This window comes from Colius striatus, chromosome 19, assembly GCF_028858725.1.
Source record: "Colius striatus isolate bColStr4 chromosome 19, bColStr4.1.hap1, whole genome shotgun sequence".
Lineage (NCBI taxonomy): Eukaryota > Metazoa > Chordata > Aves > Coliiformes > Coliidae > Colius > Colius striatus.
In genome coordinates, this window is record NC_084777.1 from 169005 (window position 1) to 192241 (window position 23237).

The 23237-nt window shown below is 38.6% G+C and overlaps 2 protein-coding genes across 5 annotated transcripts in view; both read right to left on the reverse strand.

Moving 5' to 3' along the window:
* Positions 1–551: 551 nt before the first annotated feature.
* On the reverse strand, positions 552–6547 carry LOC133627255 (uncharacterized). Its single transcript, XM_062011347.1, has 2 exons — positions 6433–6547; positions 552–2767 (listed from the first exon to the last, which is right to left on the reverse strand). Exon 2 carries the CDS (start codon positions 2704–2706, stop codon positions 1381–1383), a length of 1326 nt encoding a protein of 441 aa, XP_061867331.1. The 5' UTR covers positions 2707–2767; positions 6433–6547; the 3' UTR covers positions 552–1380.
* Positions 6548–11923: 5376 nt separating this feature from the next.
* The window catches only part of RALGPS1 (Ral GEF with PH domain and SH3 binding motif 1), a 76635-nt gene continuing 65321 nt past the window's right edge, over positions 11924–23237 (reverse strand). For 3 of the 4 annotated variants that reach the window (XM_062011816.1, XM_062011815.1, XM_062011817.1), the window contains 9 exons: positions 22964–23090; positions 22016–22167; positions 20706–20757; positions 20338–20430; positions 18167–18272; positions 17220–17312; positions 16940–17045; positions 15874–15965; positions 11924–15106 (listed from right to left, as the gene is read on the reverse strand). In XM_062011816.1, the coding sequence (XP_061867800.1) occupies positions 15077–15106; positions 15874–15965; positions 16940–17045; positions 17220–17312; positions 18167–18272; positions 20338–20430; positions 20706–20757; positions 22016–22167; positions 22964–23090 (851 nt within the window). In that variant the 3' untranslated portion in view covers positions 11924–15076. The remainder of the gene's footprint in view (positions 15107–15873; positions 15966–16939; positions 17046–17219; positions 17313–18166; positions 18273–20337; positions 20431–20705; positions 20758–22015; positions 22168–22963; positions 23091–23237) is intronic. The other variant, XM_062011818.1, reaches the window with a different exon arrangement.

Sequence of the window (23237 nt, forward strand, 5' to 3'; positions counted from 1 at the left end):
CGTCCAGAAGAGCCCCTACAAGCCGCGGAGCCGGTCGCGCACACCCACGCGCCGCCGGCCTCAGCTGCAGCCTCGGCGTACGGGGCCGTTCTGGGGCCGCCCCGTGCGCTCGCTGCTGGGTGCCGGCAGTCCGTGAGGGCCACCGGGCAGTGGCTGCGCGCTGAGTGCGGCCTCGGGGTGCTGTCCAACGAGCAGCGGGGACCCCATGGCGAGCCACGATCCCCAGGACCGGTAGTACTCTCGAAGCGCGGCCGCGGCTCTCTCCAGGGCAGCCCCGCGCCTCGGGTCGCTCCGGACGAATTGCAGTCGCTGCCGCCGCAGGCACCCCAAGCACTTATGTCGGGGACACCCCGCGCAAGACCGCGAGGTGAGGCAGGGCAGCAACGGAGCATGGCCGCCGGTCCTGGGGAGCAAGGTCAGGTTCCTCCGCACCGCAGCCAGCGACTCCGGTAGCGCCGTTCACTCTGGTCCACGTGCCGTGCTCCAGCGAGAGCCTCCCGCACACAGCACCGGGAGGAACGGCACAGACGACACAGGCGCTAAACAAAAACTACAGTAGTGCTGTGCCTTGCTGGAGGAGGTGGCTCGACTCGACCCCCCAGCATTTAGCTGACAGCTCGTTTAATTAACGTGGGTGGAGGCACACTAGGAAGCCATTCTATTTTCAAAATTAAAACCGATGTTTAAAAAAAAAGGAAAATTAGAAAATTACATAATAATCAGATCCAGTCATTGACACCAGTACTTTTCAGAGATGGCAATTTTTTGTTGAATCACTCCTGCAACAAAATACAAGGTTGGCATTTGTATTCGTTCTATTGTGGGATTCCTCTCTCCTCTTGAAGGCAATAATTTACATTTTTTTTCCTGTGAGTAATAGGTGATCTTAACGACACAGTGCATTTGTTGTTGGGGAGAACATAACATTAAATGCCTATCACAACACTTTTAAATTTCATTAGTGCAATTACAATTATAGCCTACCCAACACAATTCAGAGACAGACATATATTATAGCTACAGAGGGATGTACCTCTGATAAGAAGTATATCACACCACTTTCCAGCAAACAAATGATAAAAATGTCATCGGGTTCTTCCAAACCATGTGCACACCCCTTGAGAAAACAGTGAACTGAGGCTTCAACCACTATTCTTGGAACAAATAAATATTTTTTTCAGTTTGGAAAATCTTTTCCCTAGATACCTTGATTCAGTTGATGAATCCAATGCATTTACAGAACATAAAAGGGCTGTTCTCTTAAACCTCTAAAAGATGTAAACTTCACATGGAAGCGATTTTAATATAACTTTTAAATTCTATTCTCTGCCTGCCCACAGTACAGGTAGCTCTCCACATTCCCTCCTTATAACCAAGGTTTCACTTTTGACCTTGCAGTATAGTTTGATGTAGCACCTTGTTAACATTCATGATTAATGACGAGTTGTATCTCCACAGCGTTGTATCCCTTATGAGGGATTCTCTAGGAAGGTTTCCTTGAAGGGGCACCCGACAGTGATAAATGAGAGCAATGTCCATGGGAACATTCACACTGTTCCCATAAGCACGTAGGACAGAGTGGACCGAAGTCTGAATCACCTTCCGTGGATCTACTATCATTTTCCTGGGATTGAAAACAGTTTTTCTGTCAGGCTCTCTGTGAACATGCTGTAATATATTAACACCTGGCACAGTATTCCAGGAGGAAATGTTGAACATGTCAGTAGATACAGTTCTGGGGAAGATATGGTTCTCAAAGAGGAAAATGCCAGTCCCTGGGTTTTGCTCCTGGAGGCTGCTCATCATTGTTTTCCAGTCTGGGTGCTTAAGGGGAAGAATTATTTCATCAGCATCATTAAGAACCACAAACTTGCTCCTCTGCATGTTACGGTATACACAGTCATTTAGAGCTGTGATTTGTCCATAGTAGCCAATGTGCGTTCCATCTTGTGCAAAGTGCCATTTAGAAGAAACCTTCAGGTATGAGTTAATTGGCCAGTGAATTACCTCTACAATTCCTTCTTCCATATAAAACTTTAAGACTTTCTCCATCAGGTGACTGCAGTTGTTCTTATAGATCACCACTTTCTCTACCCCAAGAATCTTGTACATTTCCATACTCTGTATAAACTGCAAGACATTGTTGTAATTTCCAAACATGGTGGAGATGCATACAGTGAAGTCAACAGAAAAGGTTTCAGCCTTGCGGTTTTTAATTTCAAACCTTGGCAGCTGGTCAATATTTCCATGTGGAGACTGATGAATTGACACATGTGTTGGATCACAGTTTTTGGGTTCCAAACAAACTATATCTGCTGTGCCATAGGGAAATCCAAATCTATCTGAATGAACATCAATTTCTGCTTTTGATATGTATATCTTTCCATCAGGCTGACAGCAAAACCAGCAGTGTAGTTGTTTTACATCTTCATGGTGAACAATCCCAATCACACGGGTGACTTTGCTTTCTCTGTTGTCGAAGTATGGAGATATAATAAAAGTCTTGTTGTCTTTTAGTGCTGTTATTACATTTTGAGCAGGTTTCCCCTTGCAAAGCGGACCTGCTGAACTGGAAGTTGTTGCTGGTGGGAAGATTTTTCTAGTTATGCTATTCTGTATTTGAGGATTTTTCCAGGAGTAAAATAAAATACTTATAAAAATACATGCAAGAACAGCACAAGTATTTTTTTTGCCACAGTGTATCATTGCCGAATTTCACAATTTGGAACTTAACAGAACTTTACGCTCAGTCTTCTATTCACTTTCTCTATAAAACAAAACAAACACACAGAAAAGCACACTTTCAGTAATTGCCAAAAAGGAAATCATATTTTGTATTGATCTGTATTCTTTTAAACCCAAGAGTTACTGTTTTGATACTTCAGACTTTAGTATGAAACCTGACTTTTCATACAGGTTTGGAAAAAAAAGTGAGATTCTTTTACATCTCATTCCAAACTTTATTAGCTTACTCTACAGTTCGGCCCAGTGCAACAGTTCTAGCTGTAGTATACTAATATAGTATAATATAGTGTAATTTGAATCACTTTGATGCCTGGAAGAAATTTTATGTTAGTGAAAACCTACATTTTTTATCTTTTGGTATTCTGAGAAGCTTGTAAAGCTACAGCGTTATCCATTCCTCTCTTCTTCCTAAAAAAGATGCTGTGAAGACAAATTCAAACTGTATTCTTTTGTATTGGGTAGGAGTAATCCTGTCACCATCTCTCAGTGTCCTAATTACCAAGTAACTAAGAAAGCCTAGTAGGATCCTATAATATTCGACGTTGTCTAGGAAAAGAGGTCTGAAAAGAACAATCTTTTCAGTTGGGAGAGATTAGTTTAAGTGAGATTTTACATTGTGGCTGACATTACCTTGAATCTAAATTGCTTTTGACACTGAAGTTGTCAAGACTCAGACCATAGTTCTAAATTAGCAGCTGATTTTAGTAGAACTTTGTGTTAATGTTGTGACCCTTCACTGGGGCCACATGCACTATTAAACTTTTTAACCATGCCATGGAAATTTCAGAGTCTCCAAAATGTTACCAAAATTAGACTACAAAGTGAAGATTTTCAGTATATAATTTTAGCTTGGTATTTACGCATGGTTAAACCACAGAGCAGATGGAAGGCAAATTAAAACAAAAGCACACCTTGCTTTACTCTATGAGCAGCCATGAGGGTGTGATATAATGTGACACCACAACACATCACAACAATTGTCTGTATCATTTGTAGGTGATCTGTCTTCTTTTGCATATGTTGGATCTTATCTGAACTATTCTGACATCAGAGTACTAGATGAAAATACTGCTGCCTGATGCAATTTGCAAATCAAAGATGTTGCTGTACTGTTCTTTTTCAGTTTTTGCCTCATAAAATGTAAGAATTTATTTTGAATTATATTTAATGATCATTCTATAAAGTTAAAATCTTGAGGTGCTCTCTGCAAATTGTCATGTAAGCTGTACATCTTCCCCTTTCATGCAGATATTGGTATTCACTGATTTTAAGGTTACACTGCATGTGCAGAATAGTATTTCTAATATGCTTACAAAGCTTTGAAGTTACTTGGTTCTGCAGATGTCTTCTCATAAGCTGTAAATACTTCTAATATCAACTCCTCAATTAATTAATAAATTTCAAATATGCTGTTTATCATTAGCTCACTAGTAGCTAAGCAGAACCTTGCAAGAGAAATTTGCATAGATTACAATATATAGAAAAGTAGTGCTGCATCATCAGTTATCAGCTTCATCAAAGATCTTAATCCTATTTTTTAATTGAAAACCATTTAAAATTATTAACTATTAGAAACAGTTAGAAAATTAAAGAACAAGTGGAGTTTTTTGTAGGAGTATTACATAGGAACTGGACAGAAAAATGCTTACAGAAAATTTCAGGGGAAAAAAAAACCCCAAACAATCAAAAGAAAAAGAAGCCAACAAGAGCATGGAAAAATAGTCAGTTCAAGGTGGGATTTAGCCGTCAGTGCTGTCTTGGAAGAAATCAACAAAATTCTTCACAGAGATTGGAGTAAGTCTGAAGATCGAGAGGCATGACACAGGACAGAGGACAGCGGCTTAACTGAAGTAAAATTAGAGTATTTTATGGGTCCAAACTTCAAATACAGGAGAAGATGGAGAAAATGAGACAATCTGGATACAAAGTTTTATAGGGAGAATGATTTACTGCATAAGAGATGGGACAATTTATCTAAAGAGTGAGAGGAAACAAAGCACTAATAAAGTTCCTTATCATTAATGTCATATTTATTTATGGAAAGACGGCATCCTTTTTTTTTTCTTTTGTGTAGATGCTAAGTGCAAAAATCAGTAGACTGATATACTAGGTAGCAATATGCCTTTAAAATTTCTTGTTAAATTAGTTTTAGGAAATTTACATGAAAATTGCATTTTTAAGATCTAAGAAATACTAGAAAAAAACCTAGTAGTCTCTTCCTGCAATAAAGAACTAATGTTAAAATCCACTCATGACAAACACTCTCATTTACCCACTCCTTTCTTTTGGATCACTTCTACTTTCTAATGAGTGTAAAAAGAGAGTAATTCCTGTGTATCCCTTTGCACAGAAGTCTCCATCTTAGTTTTACCTGCAAGTTACAAAAAGTAGGAAATTCGCTCAAACGTTTCCTTGCAAGTCTCATCTTCTAGGTGAAACAATCTGTTTTCCATTTTTAACTATGTGTAAACAAACTTTTAATATGGTTTCTCTTCATAAATTTTGTATGCATATGTTACCCACATTGGCCAATGTAAAGTCATCCTATTACCTTATTTTTAGACTAAGAGTAACGAGTAGTTTTAGCATGCCAAAAGCATTATTAACCTCATCTGGAGTAATGTAAATTAGCATTATTAGAAACCAGAGGCCTCCTTGGGCATGAACAATGACTGTGAGTAAAATTTTACAGACAGAGACAATGAAGAAACAAGTCCCTTTTACATAAAGAAGCCTATAAAAACTGTAGAGACACAGAAATTGTATACAGAGTCTATTTAAATAACTTAGTGTCTTCTCCTCAAAGAATTGTTTAGTTTCTGGAAACCTCTATGGGATGCTAACCTTCATCCCATTTATGCCCTTCATCTTGAGCTGAGACCCAAATTTTCCAAGAAAGGGATGGCATCAGTTCCTAAATATGAAATATGATTTTGGGTTCCAGCATGTGCCTTTGAAAGCCACAGACTGAAACCATTAGCTGACGACATGCACTGAACTAAAACTAAAACTTAAAACTGCTAAATTTCTCTTTTTCTAGCTGAGATGGGAGTTACCAAAAAAATGCAGCATCTCAACTATTGTCAGAGCAGTAATTTTCACCAGAAACAGTCCTTCCAAAAAAAGATTACAGAGTATTAAGATATACTTATTGTACTGCTTTGTACTGTCCTTTGTTCAAATGAACCTATGTTGGTAAAGCCTCCCATTACGTAAGATGACATTCTAATGTTGAGTGAATAATCATTGTTTTTACTGCTTCTAGTATCACTATGGTCTGTTACTGAAGAAAATAGTGTGCTCTGAAACTGAAAAATAGCGCTCTTCTTTAAAAGAGGTCCTTTAAAATATCTTAGCAGCTCTGGACTTTATTTGCCCCTTTAGGTCAATACGTTTACAGCATAGAGGAGAAACAGGAAGACGACATTTTACAGCAAGGTATATCAGAGCTCAAGAAACACAAAACACTGAAAGCCTTGCAATTAATAACTGTTCTAGTGAAGCTTTATAAAACACTGTCACTAGTTTTGCCTGGAATATTTAAGACAACACCTCAGAATTTTACATTTGTTACATAAAAATAACGGAGTTCATGTTTATTATGTGCAATCTTGGTATTTCACCAGAATGCACAAAATCATGTCCTCCTGAACGTAAGAGGAATCAAACGTCAGTGTATTTACTTACAGCTTTAAGCTTCTTTGTCTAACACTTCATGCTTTCCAGTGCTCCAATTCTGCCTTGTGCTTCCACTGAAATGGGAGACCTTGTAACCTTGCTTGTTCCCCAACATCTGCTTCCTCTACAATTATACTAGTACTGTCTGTGGGAAATCCCGTGACTTGGTTAGCTTCCTGAACAGCAAATCAGCTCACTTTGTTCTTTCATTTTCTCACATAAACAACTTTGGCCTAATTGAATGATATACTCTTCAATTGATGTTTATATACCACAGCCTCTCAACGGTCATATTTGTTAACTGGGAGAATGATAGATGATCCTTTTCCTCTATAGACCAGGATTTAAATACTTCCCATTAGATCAACTGCAACCTAATGTGTTTCAGCGGTCTAATCTTAAATAGTTCCTTGTGTTTTTCATAGGAGGTTTCGGGTTAGTTTCTCTGTTAAGATTATCCCTTTTACTTTACAGTGACACAAAAATCAACACAGCAATTGTGTGCACAATTGTGAGACAAAAAAAAAAGGTATTTAATCACAGCAACCTTTCATCTACCACAGCAAGTAACTGAAATAGTGAGTCAATATCACTTGAGTCAACACTAGATTGGCCAGTGTACCTGTTTTAATGACCAACATAAACACTAACTTAAATGGGAGGAGTAAACTGGGTGGGGAGACATACAAAAGAATAACATACTTTATTTTCAGAGGGAAATTGGGTTTGCCGGATTTATAGGCTATTTACAAAAAAACCCCTCTCAATAGTGTAGTGCTCGCAATTTTTATTTTAAATAACTTTTATTTCTATGGAAAGATGCACATCTTTAGATGTCTTAGAAGGAAAAAGGGAAATGGCAGAGGTGGCTAGATTATAGCTTAAGTATTTTGAAGGGGAAATTGAAATTGTACCTACTCAGCAATGGTTAATTCGTGACTAAGGAACGATCTGGTATTGAGGGCAAGAAGGCCTAACGAACGATTTGGAAAAAAACTCTCCCTTGCTGAAAAGAAATGCCGCAGTAACTGTTGCGTAAAATTGATCAAGTGTGTAGAAGTGCTTAGGAGTCACCTTGGGCCAGCATAACTGGCATATACAGTGCTGCACTGAGGAAGGAGCCTGCTCACAGGATCAGTGCTCATGCAAGTACATATGCGTTGACTCCTGTCACATATGCAGACTCTCTGTAGACTTGCTAATGGTGGTGGGATTCTGCCCATTGCATTGTTCATTAAATCTCTCTATAGTTAGCACACAAATGTGTGCTTAGTTCACCTCAAGGGGAACAATAAAAAATCCGCAACAATTTTTACTGTTATTTACATTTGCGAGTTTCTCTACCATCATGTGTCAGCACAGTCACAGAAAAACATTATTAAAAAAAATAAATCCACAGAAGAAACATACAATTTTTACCTACCTTAGAAGTTCTTCAACATCATCTTTATACATATTTTTATCCAAGTAAAATAACTAAGCTAAGCTCAGGAATCAGTAACTTTGATACTAAGCAGAACAGTCTATTACATGACTAATATCAATTTCCCTTTACCACATGTTGACTCGTCTCAGTTCAATATTGAAAATTTTGATTTTCATTAACAGCCCACTTTACCAGCTGAATCACTAGATCAACATTTTCAAATAGGTATGCTGTTAAATTTCCTTGAAATTTAAGAAATATTATTTATCAAGTCCTTACTGTAGTTAATTCCAAAAGGAATTTATGCTTGGTGTTCACTTCAAAAGAAGTCAGTTGGGGGTAAGGGAGAGGTGGAAGTAACAAGCATATAAGCTTTTCAGACTTGCTTATCTCTTCTCATTAACATACCTTGTATTCATCTGAATTGTAACATAGAAAAGTAACTGCCAGTTTACTCCTGTTAGCAATTTTAAAGCTCTCACCTCTAATCCTTTTTAAAAGTTAAGAGGGACCCTGCCCTAAAAGCACCACAAGCTTCTTGTTTATTTTTTCCTGAGCAGATTCAAGTTGTTAAGCACTTGAGCAGCAAGGGCTGCAGTGTACACACAGTCACTTCTAGAGAACGTTCAGGCAAATTCTGTAGCCACTTGACTGTAAATCTTAAAGTCTCAAGAAGTCTCACAGTTTTAGTGTGTGAACTAGAAAAGTCTGCAATAACAAAATTTTAACTAGTTGTCTGTGGATATCCTGTGAGCAAGAAAGTTTCTTATTAAACAGTATATTGTCAGTTAAATTTATCTGCCAACTGTGTTTTCCTAATGAGGAAATTTAGTAATTTCCCTACACTAATAACTTGCATTTCCATAATTCAAAAGGAAATGAAATACTTTGTGGTATAAACCACAACAAAGCAGATAACATACTGCCATCTTGCATTTCTTATGGGTTTTATTTAATTGTACTAAAAGTTCTTTAGGTTGTAATGACAATATATAGTATTAGTGGCACATTCTTCTTTGGTGACTGCAACTAATACATAGATACTAGAAAGGAAACCTTGGCAGAAAAAACAAGTGAAGGTACTTTAGACTTGTACAAAATTATCAACGTGAAGCAACAGCTAGGCAGCAGCTTCATTCTCATGTATTTATCTGATATACTTTTTGCCTTCTATTTAAACAAAAAACAAAGTGTGACTCTTCTAAATAAACAACCTACTTTGAGGTTAAGCAACCTCTAATCACCATTCTGTCACTGTTTTATCTTCCTGCATATGGCAGCCCACTCTTTCCTCATCCTCTCTCTCCACACATCTGCTTTTGCAAAATCCATGGTGCAGTTTTAGAAATGTTTAGTATACTTGCTAGGGGAAAACACCTTTCTGTCTCTCTCCTCTTTCTTTCCTTCAGAAAAGGCATAAACCAGGCGTAGAATTCAGAGCAGCTGCAGATGCCTCCATTTCTCACTGCAGAGGCAATCACACAGAATGTATCAGAGAGCAGCAAGGGCTGTGGCAGCTCCGCAAGCAACCAAGCAGCTGGGACCTGAGGGGAAGAAGACAACTGGCACTATATACGCATTGTCAGTCAAAGCCCAGTTGCTCAGTACCTGAGTGAGGCAAGCAGGTTTGACGACGCTTGAGACCACGGCCAAGTTCAACCTCCCAGTCTAGACCACCCAGCAAGTCCATAGGATTCTAGGTGGTCCTGCTCTGGCAAGTGGTTTGGACTAGATGATCTTCCAAGGTCCTTTCCAGCCCTTGAGATTCTGTGATTCAACAAGTCTGAGCAGGAAGTCAGCCCCCAGGCCAGGGCAGGCCCAGCAGCTGCCGGGCAGGTCTGTGGAGACAAGGCAGGGCCAAATCTGAACCAGGAGTCCAGGTCAGAGCTTGGATCCACAGGGTCAACACAGGGTGAGCCTGCACCTCTAACAGCATGGCTCAGGTAGGGACTGGGGGCCCAGAGCTGAGCTTAAATGGGCCTGTGGACAGTGGGCATGGGAGTCCCAGGTGGGGCTGTTCATTAGGGCATTTAGTACCCACAGGGCCTTGACAAACGCTTTAAAAAAGGTACTTCCTTTTCAACTGAGGTACAAGAACTCAACCAAGCCAAACACACCAACCCCAAATCACTATCACCGTGACAAACCAAAGAGTTATTAGAAACAAAGTCTGTCACTTGTAAGACTTCACATTTACTTTTGTAGAACTGTACCACAATGTTAGAACTGCCTGAACTTGCCCCGGGCACTATGGAGTTTCCAAATGGTTTGTGCTCATGTCTAGAGTCCTCTTCTCCTTTTCTAAAGAACCTGTGTTGGCTCCAAGACGGAGGTGATTCCAAACTTCTATACTTACCTTGAAGTTTCTTCAGTGGAATCTCCATTCGAGAAGACCTTTTCTCCTGGCTTCTATCGTGCTATCAGGAGTCTACCAAAATGAAAGAGAGTCAAGCAAGAGCTGTGTCTAAGCTGATCTTTCATGAATTTGTGTAAACAACTGGCAGAAGCAACCAGGCCATTGACAATTGGACTTTGTACTGATATGTCCCTGCTTCCTAGCACAGCTTACCTTAGTGGCTACATTAACTGTTAAAAAAACAGAGAGAAAAGAATGTTTGAACACTTCAAAAAATATCCTGAAATACATTGACAAGTATCCCCCTGAGCATTTCTGTTTATTCTGCCTAGTAAAGACAGAACAGAACAATGAAGTTCAGAAACAGGTAAGAAGAGATACTAAGGAGTTCACTTAAAGACACAATGGAATCACTTGGCCCATTTACTTTAAATCACAGACAAAGAAATTAGCTCCTGAGAAAGATTTACAAAAGAATCATAGAATGGTAGGGGTTGGAAGGGATCTTTAGAGATCATCCAGTCCACCCCCCCTGCAGAAGCAGGTTCACCTAGATCGGGTCACATAGGAACATGTCCAGGTGGGTCTTGAAGACCTCCAAGGAAGGAGACTCCAAGGTGAAATAGTTTTTTTCTTATGTTTAAGGGGAACATTTTGTGTTCCAGCTTCATCCCATCACCCCTTGTCCTGTTGCTGGCTACTATAGAAAAAAGGGATGTCCCAACCTCCTGACACCCACCCTTTAGATATTTATAAATGTTAATAAGATCCCCCCTCAGTCTCCTCTTCTCCAGACTAAACAGCCCCAGGTCCCGCAGCCTTTCCTCATATGAAAGATGTTCCATTCTCCTGATCATCTTGGTGGCCCTGCGCTGGCCTCTCTCCAGCACTTCCCTGTCCCTCTTGAGCTGAGGAGCCCACAACTGGACACAGGACTCCAGATGAGGCCTCACCAGGGCAGAGTAGAGAGCGAGAAGAACCTCCCTTGACCTGCTGCCCACACTCTTCTTGATGCATCCCAGAATGCCATTGGCCTTCTTGGCCACGAGGGCACAGTGCTCGCTCATGTTTAGTTTATTATCAATCAGGACTCCCAGGTCTCTCTCTGCAGAGCTGCTCTTCAGCAGTTCAACCCCCAGCCTGTACCAGTGCATGGGGTTGTTCCTTCCCAGATGCAGGACTCTGCACTTGTTGAACCTCATGAGGTTCCTCTCTGCTCAACTCTCAAGCCGGTTGAGATCCCGCTGAATGGCAGCACAGCCTTCTGGGGAATCAGCTTTCTTACGCTCAACTATGGTTCAGTTGATGCCAAATGTATGTTTTGATCTTTCCTAATATGCCTATCTGACTTGCTCTCACATCTGAGGTCTACTGAGAGGTGTAAAATTTTACTTCTTTTTTCTTTACATTTTCCCCAAGGAAAGGTCTGGTGTATTGTCAGAATTTGATTAACAAATGTCCATAGTAATAGATCACAGCTATGGAAATACCACAACAACTATTACTAGTGTCAGTAGTGCAAATTACCATTGCCATCAGTTACATACCTAGTGCAACCTATAAAGTCTGTTCAACTCCATTACCATTCACTAACAAATAAAACATGCCTGTTGCCTTTGAGCTAAAATGTGCTTTCTATACCTCAACTATTCTTTTTCAGAATTTTTTATTTTTAACAGCATACATCCTGTGTGCATTTTTAAACTTACAACCCAGTGCAACTGCTGTTCAAGTAAACAATTTTTTTTTACATTAAAGTATTTAATTAGTGAAACAATCCTTATCAATGTAACAAACGGAAAAATACAGCAACTTGATACAAGACTGAGGTAACAAAATACTTTGCCAAAAACCTAGATTCCAACGTCAAGGTTATTATGGGTGAGACAGTTCACAAGAATTATAGAAAGAATCCTTACACAAATGGCATGCAGTGGACTGCTGGAAAATACAGCCAAAACAGTTGTTTTAGTGCAACAGTTTTCACACAAACCAAAATGTTGAAATCGGTTTACATTACAATGTGACAAGTAAGTTGCAATTTGAAAACTACTTTGTTTGCCTCGTTTTAGTGCTATTTGGAAAAACAAACATTTTGGCACTGAATTACATCAAAATTGAACATTAATAGATTACTAATATTGCCTACATACATTTTTATATCTTCACAATTCTGAAAACAGTAATTCTGAGATGTTTATTTTTAAACAACTATGGCTGTTACTCTCTTTGACAGATGAAAACTTGTACAGTTTGTGACAATTTCTGTGAAAATGCCGATTACTCAGTACTGGTATGCAACATGTATTTCAATAGTAGCTTTCAATTAGTAGTAAAAGTGCCACCCAAGAGCAAATGGTACCAAACCACATTTAAAACTGGTTTAAGAAATTTTAATAATATTCTTACATTGCCATCATTCTGAATTTTTTTAATATCATGCAGCAATTTCACAATTGTGCTATACTAAAAAGACATTACGCTCAACTACTGTGTATGTAAAACTATTACTTCCTGTGTTCATCTTTCTTTTATCTAATGCTGCATACATTCATAGCAGTGTGAAGAAATTCAAGTTACCTTTGACATATTTCCAAATTCCAAAGTTTTGAGCAGGATTTGAGATCGCGGATTGAATAGGATTGGTGGGTGTAATTTCTCACAGACTCATCTTTTGTCAGTGATCAAATGACTGGATATAAAATAATTCATAAATATTGCTTTTAATCGTACCACACTGTTTTGGGGCTCTTCATGGTTTCTGGCAAAGATGTTTCCTTTCTAGATGGGAATCTGTTTTACAAGCAAGTGTAAATGGACCTTTTTGTAACTTACAACTTGTAATTCTGGGCAGATGTACATTTTTGAAGGCCAGAACACTACCTGTTGTACGTACAGTAACATATTTTTTTGAGATCCTTATATTCTAAAAGCCATTAAATTCTGAATGCGTACAGACTCATTCTATTACTACTTCATCAGTCATCAGTTATTGTTCTTTTCAAGGAAAGCCTGTTGAACGTAACTGAAAGTTGTTAAAACATCTATTCATTTATCTCCATTGCAATATGCTGGAAAAAAATGTCATGAGTCCTCACTGGTGTTCAATCCACTACATCACATTAAAAATTAGAAGGTATTTACATGCTTGTAGGTTATATACATTTCATGCCAATAAGTATTCAATTTTAAATTTATCTTATATTTAAGACACATCAGGTTATTCCCTTTGAGAGGGAAAGAGCTGGTAATAAAGTAATTTTAAAAAACCTCTTCACTTTAACAGTTCTGTTTTGGTTAGTGTATCATCATTTTGGTCACATAGTTCAAACCCTGTGCGTGCTAGTAACACAGAATATACATGGTCATAGGTGGCACATTCATTGAAATGGCAGTCCACGTAACACATCTGCATGAATAATTTCATTGGTAACTAATCACAAAAGTCTGCAGGTGCAGAATAATTTAGATTATATCATATCCTAACGGTCTGAAGTCATTTACTGGTGGCAGGATTTTACCACATTCAAACGCTGCTGTGCTGTCTCTAATGGCACTGTATGCTCTGCCTTCCACATATTGGTGTTTTTCCTACCTTAAAGCTGTCTTAATGTAGAAAAGAAGGAGAAAGAAGGTATAAATATATTTTGCATTACCACTCTTTTCACACAAGTCCTGACCTATCAAAGAAACTCTGTCAACTTTACATACACATTCACATGTCCCAGGATCTAAATGATTTGTTATCAGGAATTGGTTTTCTTAAAAAGTTGGTTTGTGTTAGGTTTCATTCTCAGGATTGTAACACGAACACTTAAAATAAAAGTTACAGTTGACCTATGTTTAACAACACAGGTCATGTGGAGGCTTTGTACCTGCTCCACTGTCAGAATTTCTTCCCTAGCTTACACTGCCATCATGACTTCACACTAGCAGTACCATGTGCTAGTATTATATGTCATGTACTGGAATGGAGTGGAGCTGAGTCACCCACAGAAAGGCAGAATAGAAATGACGATACAGAATCATTCTGAGGAGCCAGGGCCACATGATACCATAACACCTGATTACCTGTGCTGCTGTACCAAGGGATTCAAGATGAACTACATTCAGACTGAAGAAAAACCCAAACTTGTAGCAACTAGGCCACTAGTAAGAGAATAAAACCTTTAGCACAACATAGCCTAAAACCCAGTGTCACGGCATTTCTGAGTAACGTAACTGAATGAAAAGAAAACCAAGTGTCCTGTGCCAAAATACATTTTTTACCAAATAGCTCAAATGTGAACATCAGGATTGTCCAGAGTTTTGATACAAAATCTGAGGCAGCCGCATTGACAAGCAACTCAGTGCACTTAGATTATAAAAATGTTATTCCACAATTTTCTATTCTAATTGACACTTTGCAGCAAGTTAACACTGTGAATCATTCTGTGCATTAGAAAGAACTGAAACCCAACATGGGCCAAATATTCTTCAGTCACACAAAGCAGCTTAACAATAAAAAGGACTGTTTAAAAAAAGAATAGGCAGAAGATATGATGCTCAGTTTGTGATCAAACATCAGTTCATGGCAGTCTTCGACCACAAAAAGTGGAGGGCTCTATAATCCCCCAGGAGTCAGGATTAATCTTCTGTCCACCTAACTGTCTGCTTTCACTCCATACATGAGACTACATCTGGTCCTATAGGGCAGCATTCACTTTCTGCTTTTAAAAGCTGCGTCAGAATAACTTTCAAGTTACACAGAAAAGTGCTGAAGTATTTGTGGATAGCTCATATCAGAGAAACCATTCTCCTCTTCCTCCTTAGAAAACAACAGCCTGTTTCTTCAGTTTGGCACTTGAAGTCATACCAGGTGGGAGACCAAATTACTCGAATGACATTAGATTAGCAGGTATCTGGAAGAGAATGCAAGTTGTTGAGCAGCACCATACTTCTAAGTCTATTATGGCACTGGGAAACTGCAAGGTTACAGAACAGAGTGGGCTAATCACTATCCAATGTGAACAGTGTTATCAGTCCAAAAGAAGCCCAAAAGGGGGCTAAGCCTTAACTGAAAGGCTCAAATGATTTTTCTATTCATGGACCAAAGTATTCAAAGTATCCTCCAAAGTATTCAAAGAAGTCACCAGCATGCATGGACGGGGATGTGTGTGTGTAAAGAAGATTCTAGGTCTGCATCCTGTTCTAGGTCCTGTATGGATCAGCATCCTATGAATATCACCTTTGGAAATCCTTTTAAGAATTAACATTTCCCTCAGGAGAAGAATGAAGCTGCTATATAAAGGACAAAACCAGCATTTTACAGGACTCCTCCTTCAGTGGCACTTGAAAATGCAGTCAGTGGAGTAAATGCTAGCATTTTTCATTTGTCCATGAGAAAGGCCGTTCTGAAGCAGAAACGGGGTCACCTCACTTGAAGCGGTTGAGTGTACATGTTATATATTGCTAAGGTAACCAAACCTACAACTAGACCTGCACCAATTCTGATTTGGTAGGAATTCTGTAGTTTATTATTTTGATTCCTCCTATTCAAGAATTGGATCAATGTAAAAAATGAAGAATTATGTCTGTCTATTATGCACATAAACTGAAAAGAGGTATCTTTTCTAGTATCTTCTGGAAAGTATGAAAAAGTGAGTAGCAATAAGTTTCACAACCTTACCTGAGGCTTGCTGCTTTTGCATGCATCATCCAAATGCTTATGCCATAATATTGCATGAAATCGTGAACCAGTCTGGAACTTGTAAACATTGCCTACAAAAACAAGAAAATCAAAGCCTCTAAATTTGCAGTCAGACATATAGTTTCAAGGGATTCTAAGTTCTGTGCAGAAGGGGAAGTCTAGAAGTGAATTGTTAAATTAATTTGTAGCACCTCAAATGCTCTAACAGGATGTTGCTCATACAACAGAGATCATGTGGGGCACATTATGCAACCTTAAGGCAATTGCATCTCATTAAGATCGATGTGCTTACTGACAAACTTTTTATGAATGTTTTTGGTATTTGTGAACTTAGTTTTTCAATGTTCTGTTGCAAGTTCTATGCTGTATTACTTTGTAAATTGTTTCTTGCAATCAAATACTTTGTGCATTGAACACTCAAGAGATGAACTTCACACAGTAGACATAGATTCATGTCAGTACCAAAGCGGAAAATGTGAAAGCGGAGGCAGCCTCAAAAAATCTTTACGTAACCCCTCAAAGTGCAAAATAACTCTAGGGGCTTACTGATATTTTCAAGTTTTTGAAGTTAATATAGGTAGAAAAGTTATGCAACTTCAAAATTAATTATCAAACAGTAATTAGTAATCACTTAAAAGGCTTCTTTTGGTAAATAGTTTTATGTTTGAAGAATTTTCATAATATTTTAATTGGGCTCAAGATGTGATGCTGACCTATTTTAAGAAAGCTATTCAGAAACTTGGAGATCATATATGCAGGCACGTAGCAATCTCATTTCAGTTGGGCAATTTCTGCAAAACTGACAGTAGCTGTCAAGATACTGCACTGCCTCTGTAGGCACCACAGAATCACCACAGCATACTGTAGAAATATGTTGAAGTTCGTTTGTACCCTCCCTTGAAAATTCTACATTGACAATCTCCCTCTCCATTCTTTTAAACGAATGCCACTGCAAATTCTGTAACCTACAAACTCATTAAAAAAGATTAATCTGCTTCCTGTCACAGAAATATAATGTAGACCATGCCCACCCTGCAACACCTACCTTTGTCAGGGTTATTTAGCTGGAAAATATCAGGATGCTCAGGGTCATCAGGCAGTGCCACCATCCAGTCCACAATGGAGACTTTCTTACCAGGTGTAGATTTATACTGGAAGAGGCAGAGAAGTCAGTCACACCTGGGACTGCAGTAGGGATTGACCTTTTATTGTAAAAGTTTTGCAGACACATGGCTTAGCCTGGAACAGCAAGTACACTTCAAATACCCTTCCAGATCTGCTTATGAAGACACAATTTTTAGTTTTGGAACAAATTTGAAGCTTACATGTTTTCTTTCAGTGCCTCTTAAAGATTTTGCTCCAAAATACAGAAGAGTTGATCCTGAAAGGATAACCCAGTATCTAGTCCATGAAGAGAGCTGAATTAGAAACAAAAAAACAATTAGGAAAAACTGCGTATCTTTGACATTTCAAAAATCTATTCACAAGCAAGTCCAAGTACCAAAGTTAATTTCAGAAGCAAAGAATGGAGAATTAGATATAAAGTGTCTCCTGGTGTGAATCAACTCAGCTACCTAAATTTGGATGGCTGGCTGTGAATACAATCTGTCTTACCTGAGTATTTCATAAAAATACCAGGATCGACTGTTTCACAGCAAAACAGTGTGCTGCCTTCTACTGGACAGATGTTAAAGACTCCAGCATTTGATCAATAAAATTTATTGAGATGACATCTCTGTAATTCTTCAAATCTTTTAGCACTGAATAGTAGGGTTGCACATAAAAACATTAATGAACTCTACAGAAAACAAAAGATTAACAAATGATAGGACCAGAACCATGTGAAACCTGTAAATTTAGGTTAAGTATGATTTACCATGACTTTGACGTTATTGACACATGCCCTGCAGCCTTCTCGTTTTACTACAATATTAAATTTCTGCCCTTACAGAAATGCATGCTGATTTATAGAGTTTGTTTACTCTTGCTACGCTGTCACAACCTAGAGAGGTTACTTACAGATGTAGGGAGAAGCAAAATTTCTATAGATTAAGTGACATACAAAGTTTACAATCATACTGTTGCTGTAGATTAAATGGCATACAAAAGGTTAACCCAGTTAAAACTTTGAACAGAAAATAATTTTACAATTGGTAATAACAAGGATCACTGTTTTTGTGGTATCGAGCTGCACACTTAATCTAACCCTGGAAATTAAACCAGCCGCTACTGAATGAGAATCACAGGAAGAATTAGAATTATAATCACTTACAGTAGGTTTCTTGCCTTCTTTGAGCAATGTTTTTCTTCTTAATGGCCCTTCCATGCTAATGACTTCTGTGGAACTACCTAATGAGCAGCTGCAGGCCCCTGTTGGGCTGCAGAGACAAAACATTACCATATGTATTTGAGCAGACAAATAAGGACAAGAAGCAAGCGATATAATTTAGCTCTAAATATATTTTTCCTGCACTACTTTACATCTGCTGTTATCATTCAACAATTTACTCTGTAGAGTCTGACCTAGAAAACAAATAGGAACTGGGATCTTTGAAAAGCAGCACATCAACAAAAGGTTCTCTTCTGGGGGTTTAGACATGTAAATAATCTAGTTTTTCTATTTTATGCTGATAAATTACAGAAATTGTCTGTATTGCCTTAAAATTTTGGCAATAAGAGCTCCCACAAATGTAATTTTCTCTTAAAATGAACTTCAGCTATCAAAAAAGAATGTAGGAAACTGGGTAACCGAAAAAAAGTTGGGAAAACTACATAATGCTGCCAAATAATTTATTGTACAGTAATTAAAGTAATTTTTACTTTTCCAGGACAAACATAGAGCTTCCCATATATAACACTCAGAAAGTGCTACAACTGAAAGAATCTAAGTACAGGCTCAGTTAGAAAGGCAAACAGTCATTAAGAACATAAGAACCAAAGATTGACTGGTAGGTGCTGATCTGTTAGAATTATCTGCTGCTAAATTCTCCCCGTTGCCATGTGATCACAGCCCTGATAAACGTAAGGGCCAATGAGGTTTACCAGAGCCAACTAAAGCACATCTAATAATGAATGCAAGGAAAAGGACAGTGTGTATGATCTACCATTCATTTGTGGAAGGAATACTATTCTGTCTATGAATAAGGATAATGGTGTTGAATAAACACATGCTGGTGAAAATGACATATATACACAGCAACACAACCTATGCAAGAACAGACTTTAAACTGGACAGTGCATCTTCTTCAATTAAATGGAATTTCCTTGTCTGTAGTAATGTGTATTTGTGCCAATTCTAGTTTTCTGATAGAAGCAGAAGACTCCAGAAAAGGATGAATGAACACAAGCATCAAAATTACTTGATGGTGGATAAACACAAGAAATGTATTTTGGGAAATAATTATTCTTTGTGGATTTAACACACTTTTCCCATTTTTATCTTCTTATATTTAATATTTCTGATTTTTTACATTTTTTAAACAAATCTACCATGGACATGTTAAGAGAGTATTTTCTAGAAGCTGGTATAATAGTTGAAATATTGTTCAAAATTTATTCTTTTACTTATTTATAATGTATGTGTTTTTATTCTTGTCTAACTTCCTGTACTTTGTGTTACTATCAGATGTTACTAGCTCAAATAAAATGGCTGTACTTAGATTTACAAATTATATCGACATTTCTACAATGGCTGAAACAAACTGACTGAATTTAAACTCCAACTAAATCTCAGTATTTGCAGAACACTGTTTCAAGGCCCTTTTTCCTTTACTGTTCATACATGCTTCTTCACTGCCCACTACCAAAGAATTTATCAAGTCTGGGTCAGATATGGATGCAATTAATTATTTTTATCACTCTAACTACAAACAATTTTCCACGTAACCTCTCTTTGGCCTGCAAATAAGTTACCTGTTTCTGAAAAGTCCACGTCATAGTGATTAACAACATTGGGAGTGCCTGCTACATACAGCATTGCGGATGTTCCCTCTCTTACTTGGGCAAGGTAACACCTCTTTACTGTATAAAATCAACACATCGTACTATCGCTCTCTGACACAAATAGATGTTATGGGTAGCTGTCCTGCAAATCGGGAAATAAATTATGAGAAAGGGTCAAGAAGGTATCCTTCTAACATCATTATTTGTCGCAGACCTTCCTGACAAATCTGCTTCTGTAATGCCATAAAACCCAAAGTAAACACCAGTTTTCTGCAATATGGAAGCCAGATATAATAAGTTAAATCAATAGCTAAACTGAATTTCATCTGAATGGGCCATACCCCTGCTATAGTATTAACAGGATTTTTTACAAGCAGGAGTGCAACACTCCCATAAGTAGATATAGTCATATAAGCATACTTGCGGACACAACACAGGTTACGCTGGGAAAGCGCAGAGATGCATATTGAAGTTTAGCACCATACACTGAGCAAGGTAGACCTGGAACTGTACCTGTAGACACAGCTTCGACTTCTAGGAGAATTCCGGATCGGTACCCTCCAGTTAGGCCCCAGCGTGGCATATAAACGACTCCTGTTTATGAACGCAAATATCTGATGAAGGAAACCCTAGTCTGAGACTTCAACAGTTAGGGTTTGGTAACATGGCAGAGATAGTTCCCTATCTTTCCAAGTCCACAGGAAGAATTCCAGTGCTTTATTTCAGAAAGTTTGTTGTTTTTTCCTAACTAATCAATAATTTCATAAAAATAACTATTGATTTAGTGCTTACTTACATTAGGGATCATTCGTGAATTTCTTAGCTAAGTCTGTAGAGCGCTCAGTGAGCATACATGAAGGCTAACTCACCTTTCAAGCCCTGATGGCAGCTCCTCACTAAATTCTGAGCTTTCACTGCTATCTAGAAAAAGAGTAGTACAGAGAAGGAGTAAGAAAACCACCCAAAGGCAAATACAAAGCCAATGTATGTGGATCACCAGAGTAATCTTTATGTAGTACCATGGAAACTGTTTATTCAAATCATGTTTCAAGGTTGAAGTCTTTAGAGTTCATGATAAAATCTAAACTTGAACGAGGCCTACATAAGCCTTCCCAATGATATCTTACTGATGAAATAACTGTTACTGTTGTGTTTAAATACCAAACAACTACATGTTACTTTGATTTTCGTTATGCTGCTTTTCCTCTAAAACGTGAGCACTTCAGGAACACAAAATCCAGTTACTTTGGAAGATCATATTTATACCACATGATCTGCAAGCCAATTAAAGTTACTAGACATGATATCATTGTTTTCTTTCATCAAGCAAGCACATCTGTAACAGAGGATATGCCATCTGTATGCTGCTGCTAACAGCCATAACAAATCAACACGATGGTATTCACAGTGACAGTACCTATTTTCCCTCCAAGCCCATGACCATTTTGTGCCTCCTCCCCTAGCACAGACGGTTAGCTCAGTTTAAATTTGCCCAGGATTTATATTCTAATGCTGCGTATAGCACAGTTTGCTGTGCCTGCATTTTCAGAAGTTCAAACACCATCTCAACGTCAAACTCTTCTTGGTCAAGTAATCTGCTATCCTTCACAGTCTATTTCCTGTTCTAGAAGTAGTCCAAGTCACTTAAAGGGTGGCTTTCTCTTGATTAGAACACAGAATCTCCATCACTTTGGTTTTATTGTAATTATTATTACATTAACTATAATACCATAATGTAATTGTCATCATCCTCTTTCACAAGTTTATGTTTCTTTTAAAGTCTCAAAGAGCACAGCTAAGCTATTTTCCCATCTTCTAAAACATATCATTAAAATCAAAGTTTTGTTTGTGAAAAGGTAGTTTTCAAAATATATCTCCACTTCTTAGAAACACTTTTGTTTTTTCCTGACAAAAGCTGACCATTGCTCTGTGTCACATACTGAGCATGTACAATGACAATCTTTCATGCCACTTTCAACAAAACCTTCAGCAGGTAACTGAGGAAAGCTGAGATAAAGTTGACTAAGCAGTGTTTCTGATCTACTTTCTTCCACAGAAATGAAAAGTCTTTGTAGAGGAGCTAAAGATCTTCCCAGTTCCCTACTTCTGGATTTCCCTATGAGTTTCCAGAGCACTGGGAGAGAAAAGCAGGAGCACCAGCTCCCCACACAGACTTTACCTATGGTCAGGCCATTGGTGAAAAGAGAGTGGAGTGTGTGTCCGCGAGCTGGGCTCTGGGACTCCAGGACGCTGTCATCCAGGAGGTGTCGTGGCCTCTCTGTCGGGAAGGTGGCGCTTTTGCTCTCCACCACGCTGAGCTGACACATCATGCTGTGAAAACAAGGCAGACCCCCTCTTAGGTCATCAAACAGCAACTACTGGCTCCTGGTATTTCCACTCAGACTTTGCTGAATAGATAGGTTACTAAACAGCAGGCAATTAAACCGTAGTGTTCACACTTTCCCTCTGCTGCACATACGCTTCTTGACTTACCAACACAAGTTTCAGATCTTAGTGGCCTTTATCTGATTCCTCTCCACATAAAATATATGGAGAGAGCCACAGGTAGAAAAAGAGAAAGAGCAGATCCCAGGGAAGATGAACTAAGGCATCTACAGTATATGACCCCAGACAAGCCATGTGAACATCTTTTTCCCTAACAAATTATTTATGAAATCTGATGGGTGCTGAAACCTCAACTAAGGAGCAGGTGCTTTCACTTAGCTGGGTAAATGATAGAGAAAAACGTTCTAATCTGTATTGTCCAGGTAAAACAGTGCAGAGGGTCTCAACTTTCCTGAATGATAAAGCGTGTGAAGCGGATTATAAGTTTCCTTATATGTGTTATCAAGATGTTTAAAAAAAGAAAAGAAAAAAAAATTCAGCTATGTACACTGGAATCCAAAGACCAAGGTGGGCATGGAGCTTTCAAGCACTGCACTGGCAGAGAATAGAATCTGCAAAAATAACAAAGTGTCAAAAGAAAATCTGGAGGACACGTGGTAAAGCCTGAAGCACTCTTGCAATACAAGGAATGGAAAGGACAACTACCAGAGTGTTCTCCTGTTATCTTAAACCTTTGTGATGCACAAAATTGCCAGAGCATAAGACAGTCTGGAGCACTCACTTGTTTCCCAGGCTGTGACTCTTCCTGTGCCTTGGTACAGGAGGCGTAGGTAGACTTGCTGCTACTGAAGCATCTGGACATGTTGGTCTTCTGCCAAATTTCATAATTGCTGACACATCAGATGGACCTAAAACACAGAGAAAATGATGCAAAACCCAGAAATTTCATGGGCTGGTTTAGCCACTTACTAAAACGAAGTTCACCAAGAAGCACCATTTCTAAAGAACTGTTTCCTGTGCATTAGGGTTATACCATCCATTTCGGTTATGAATAC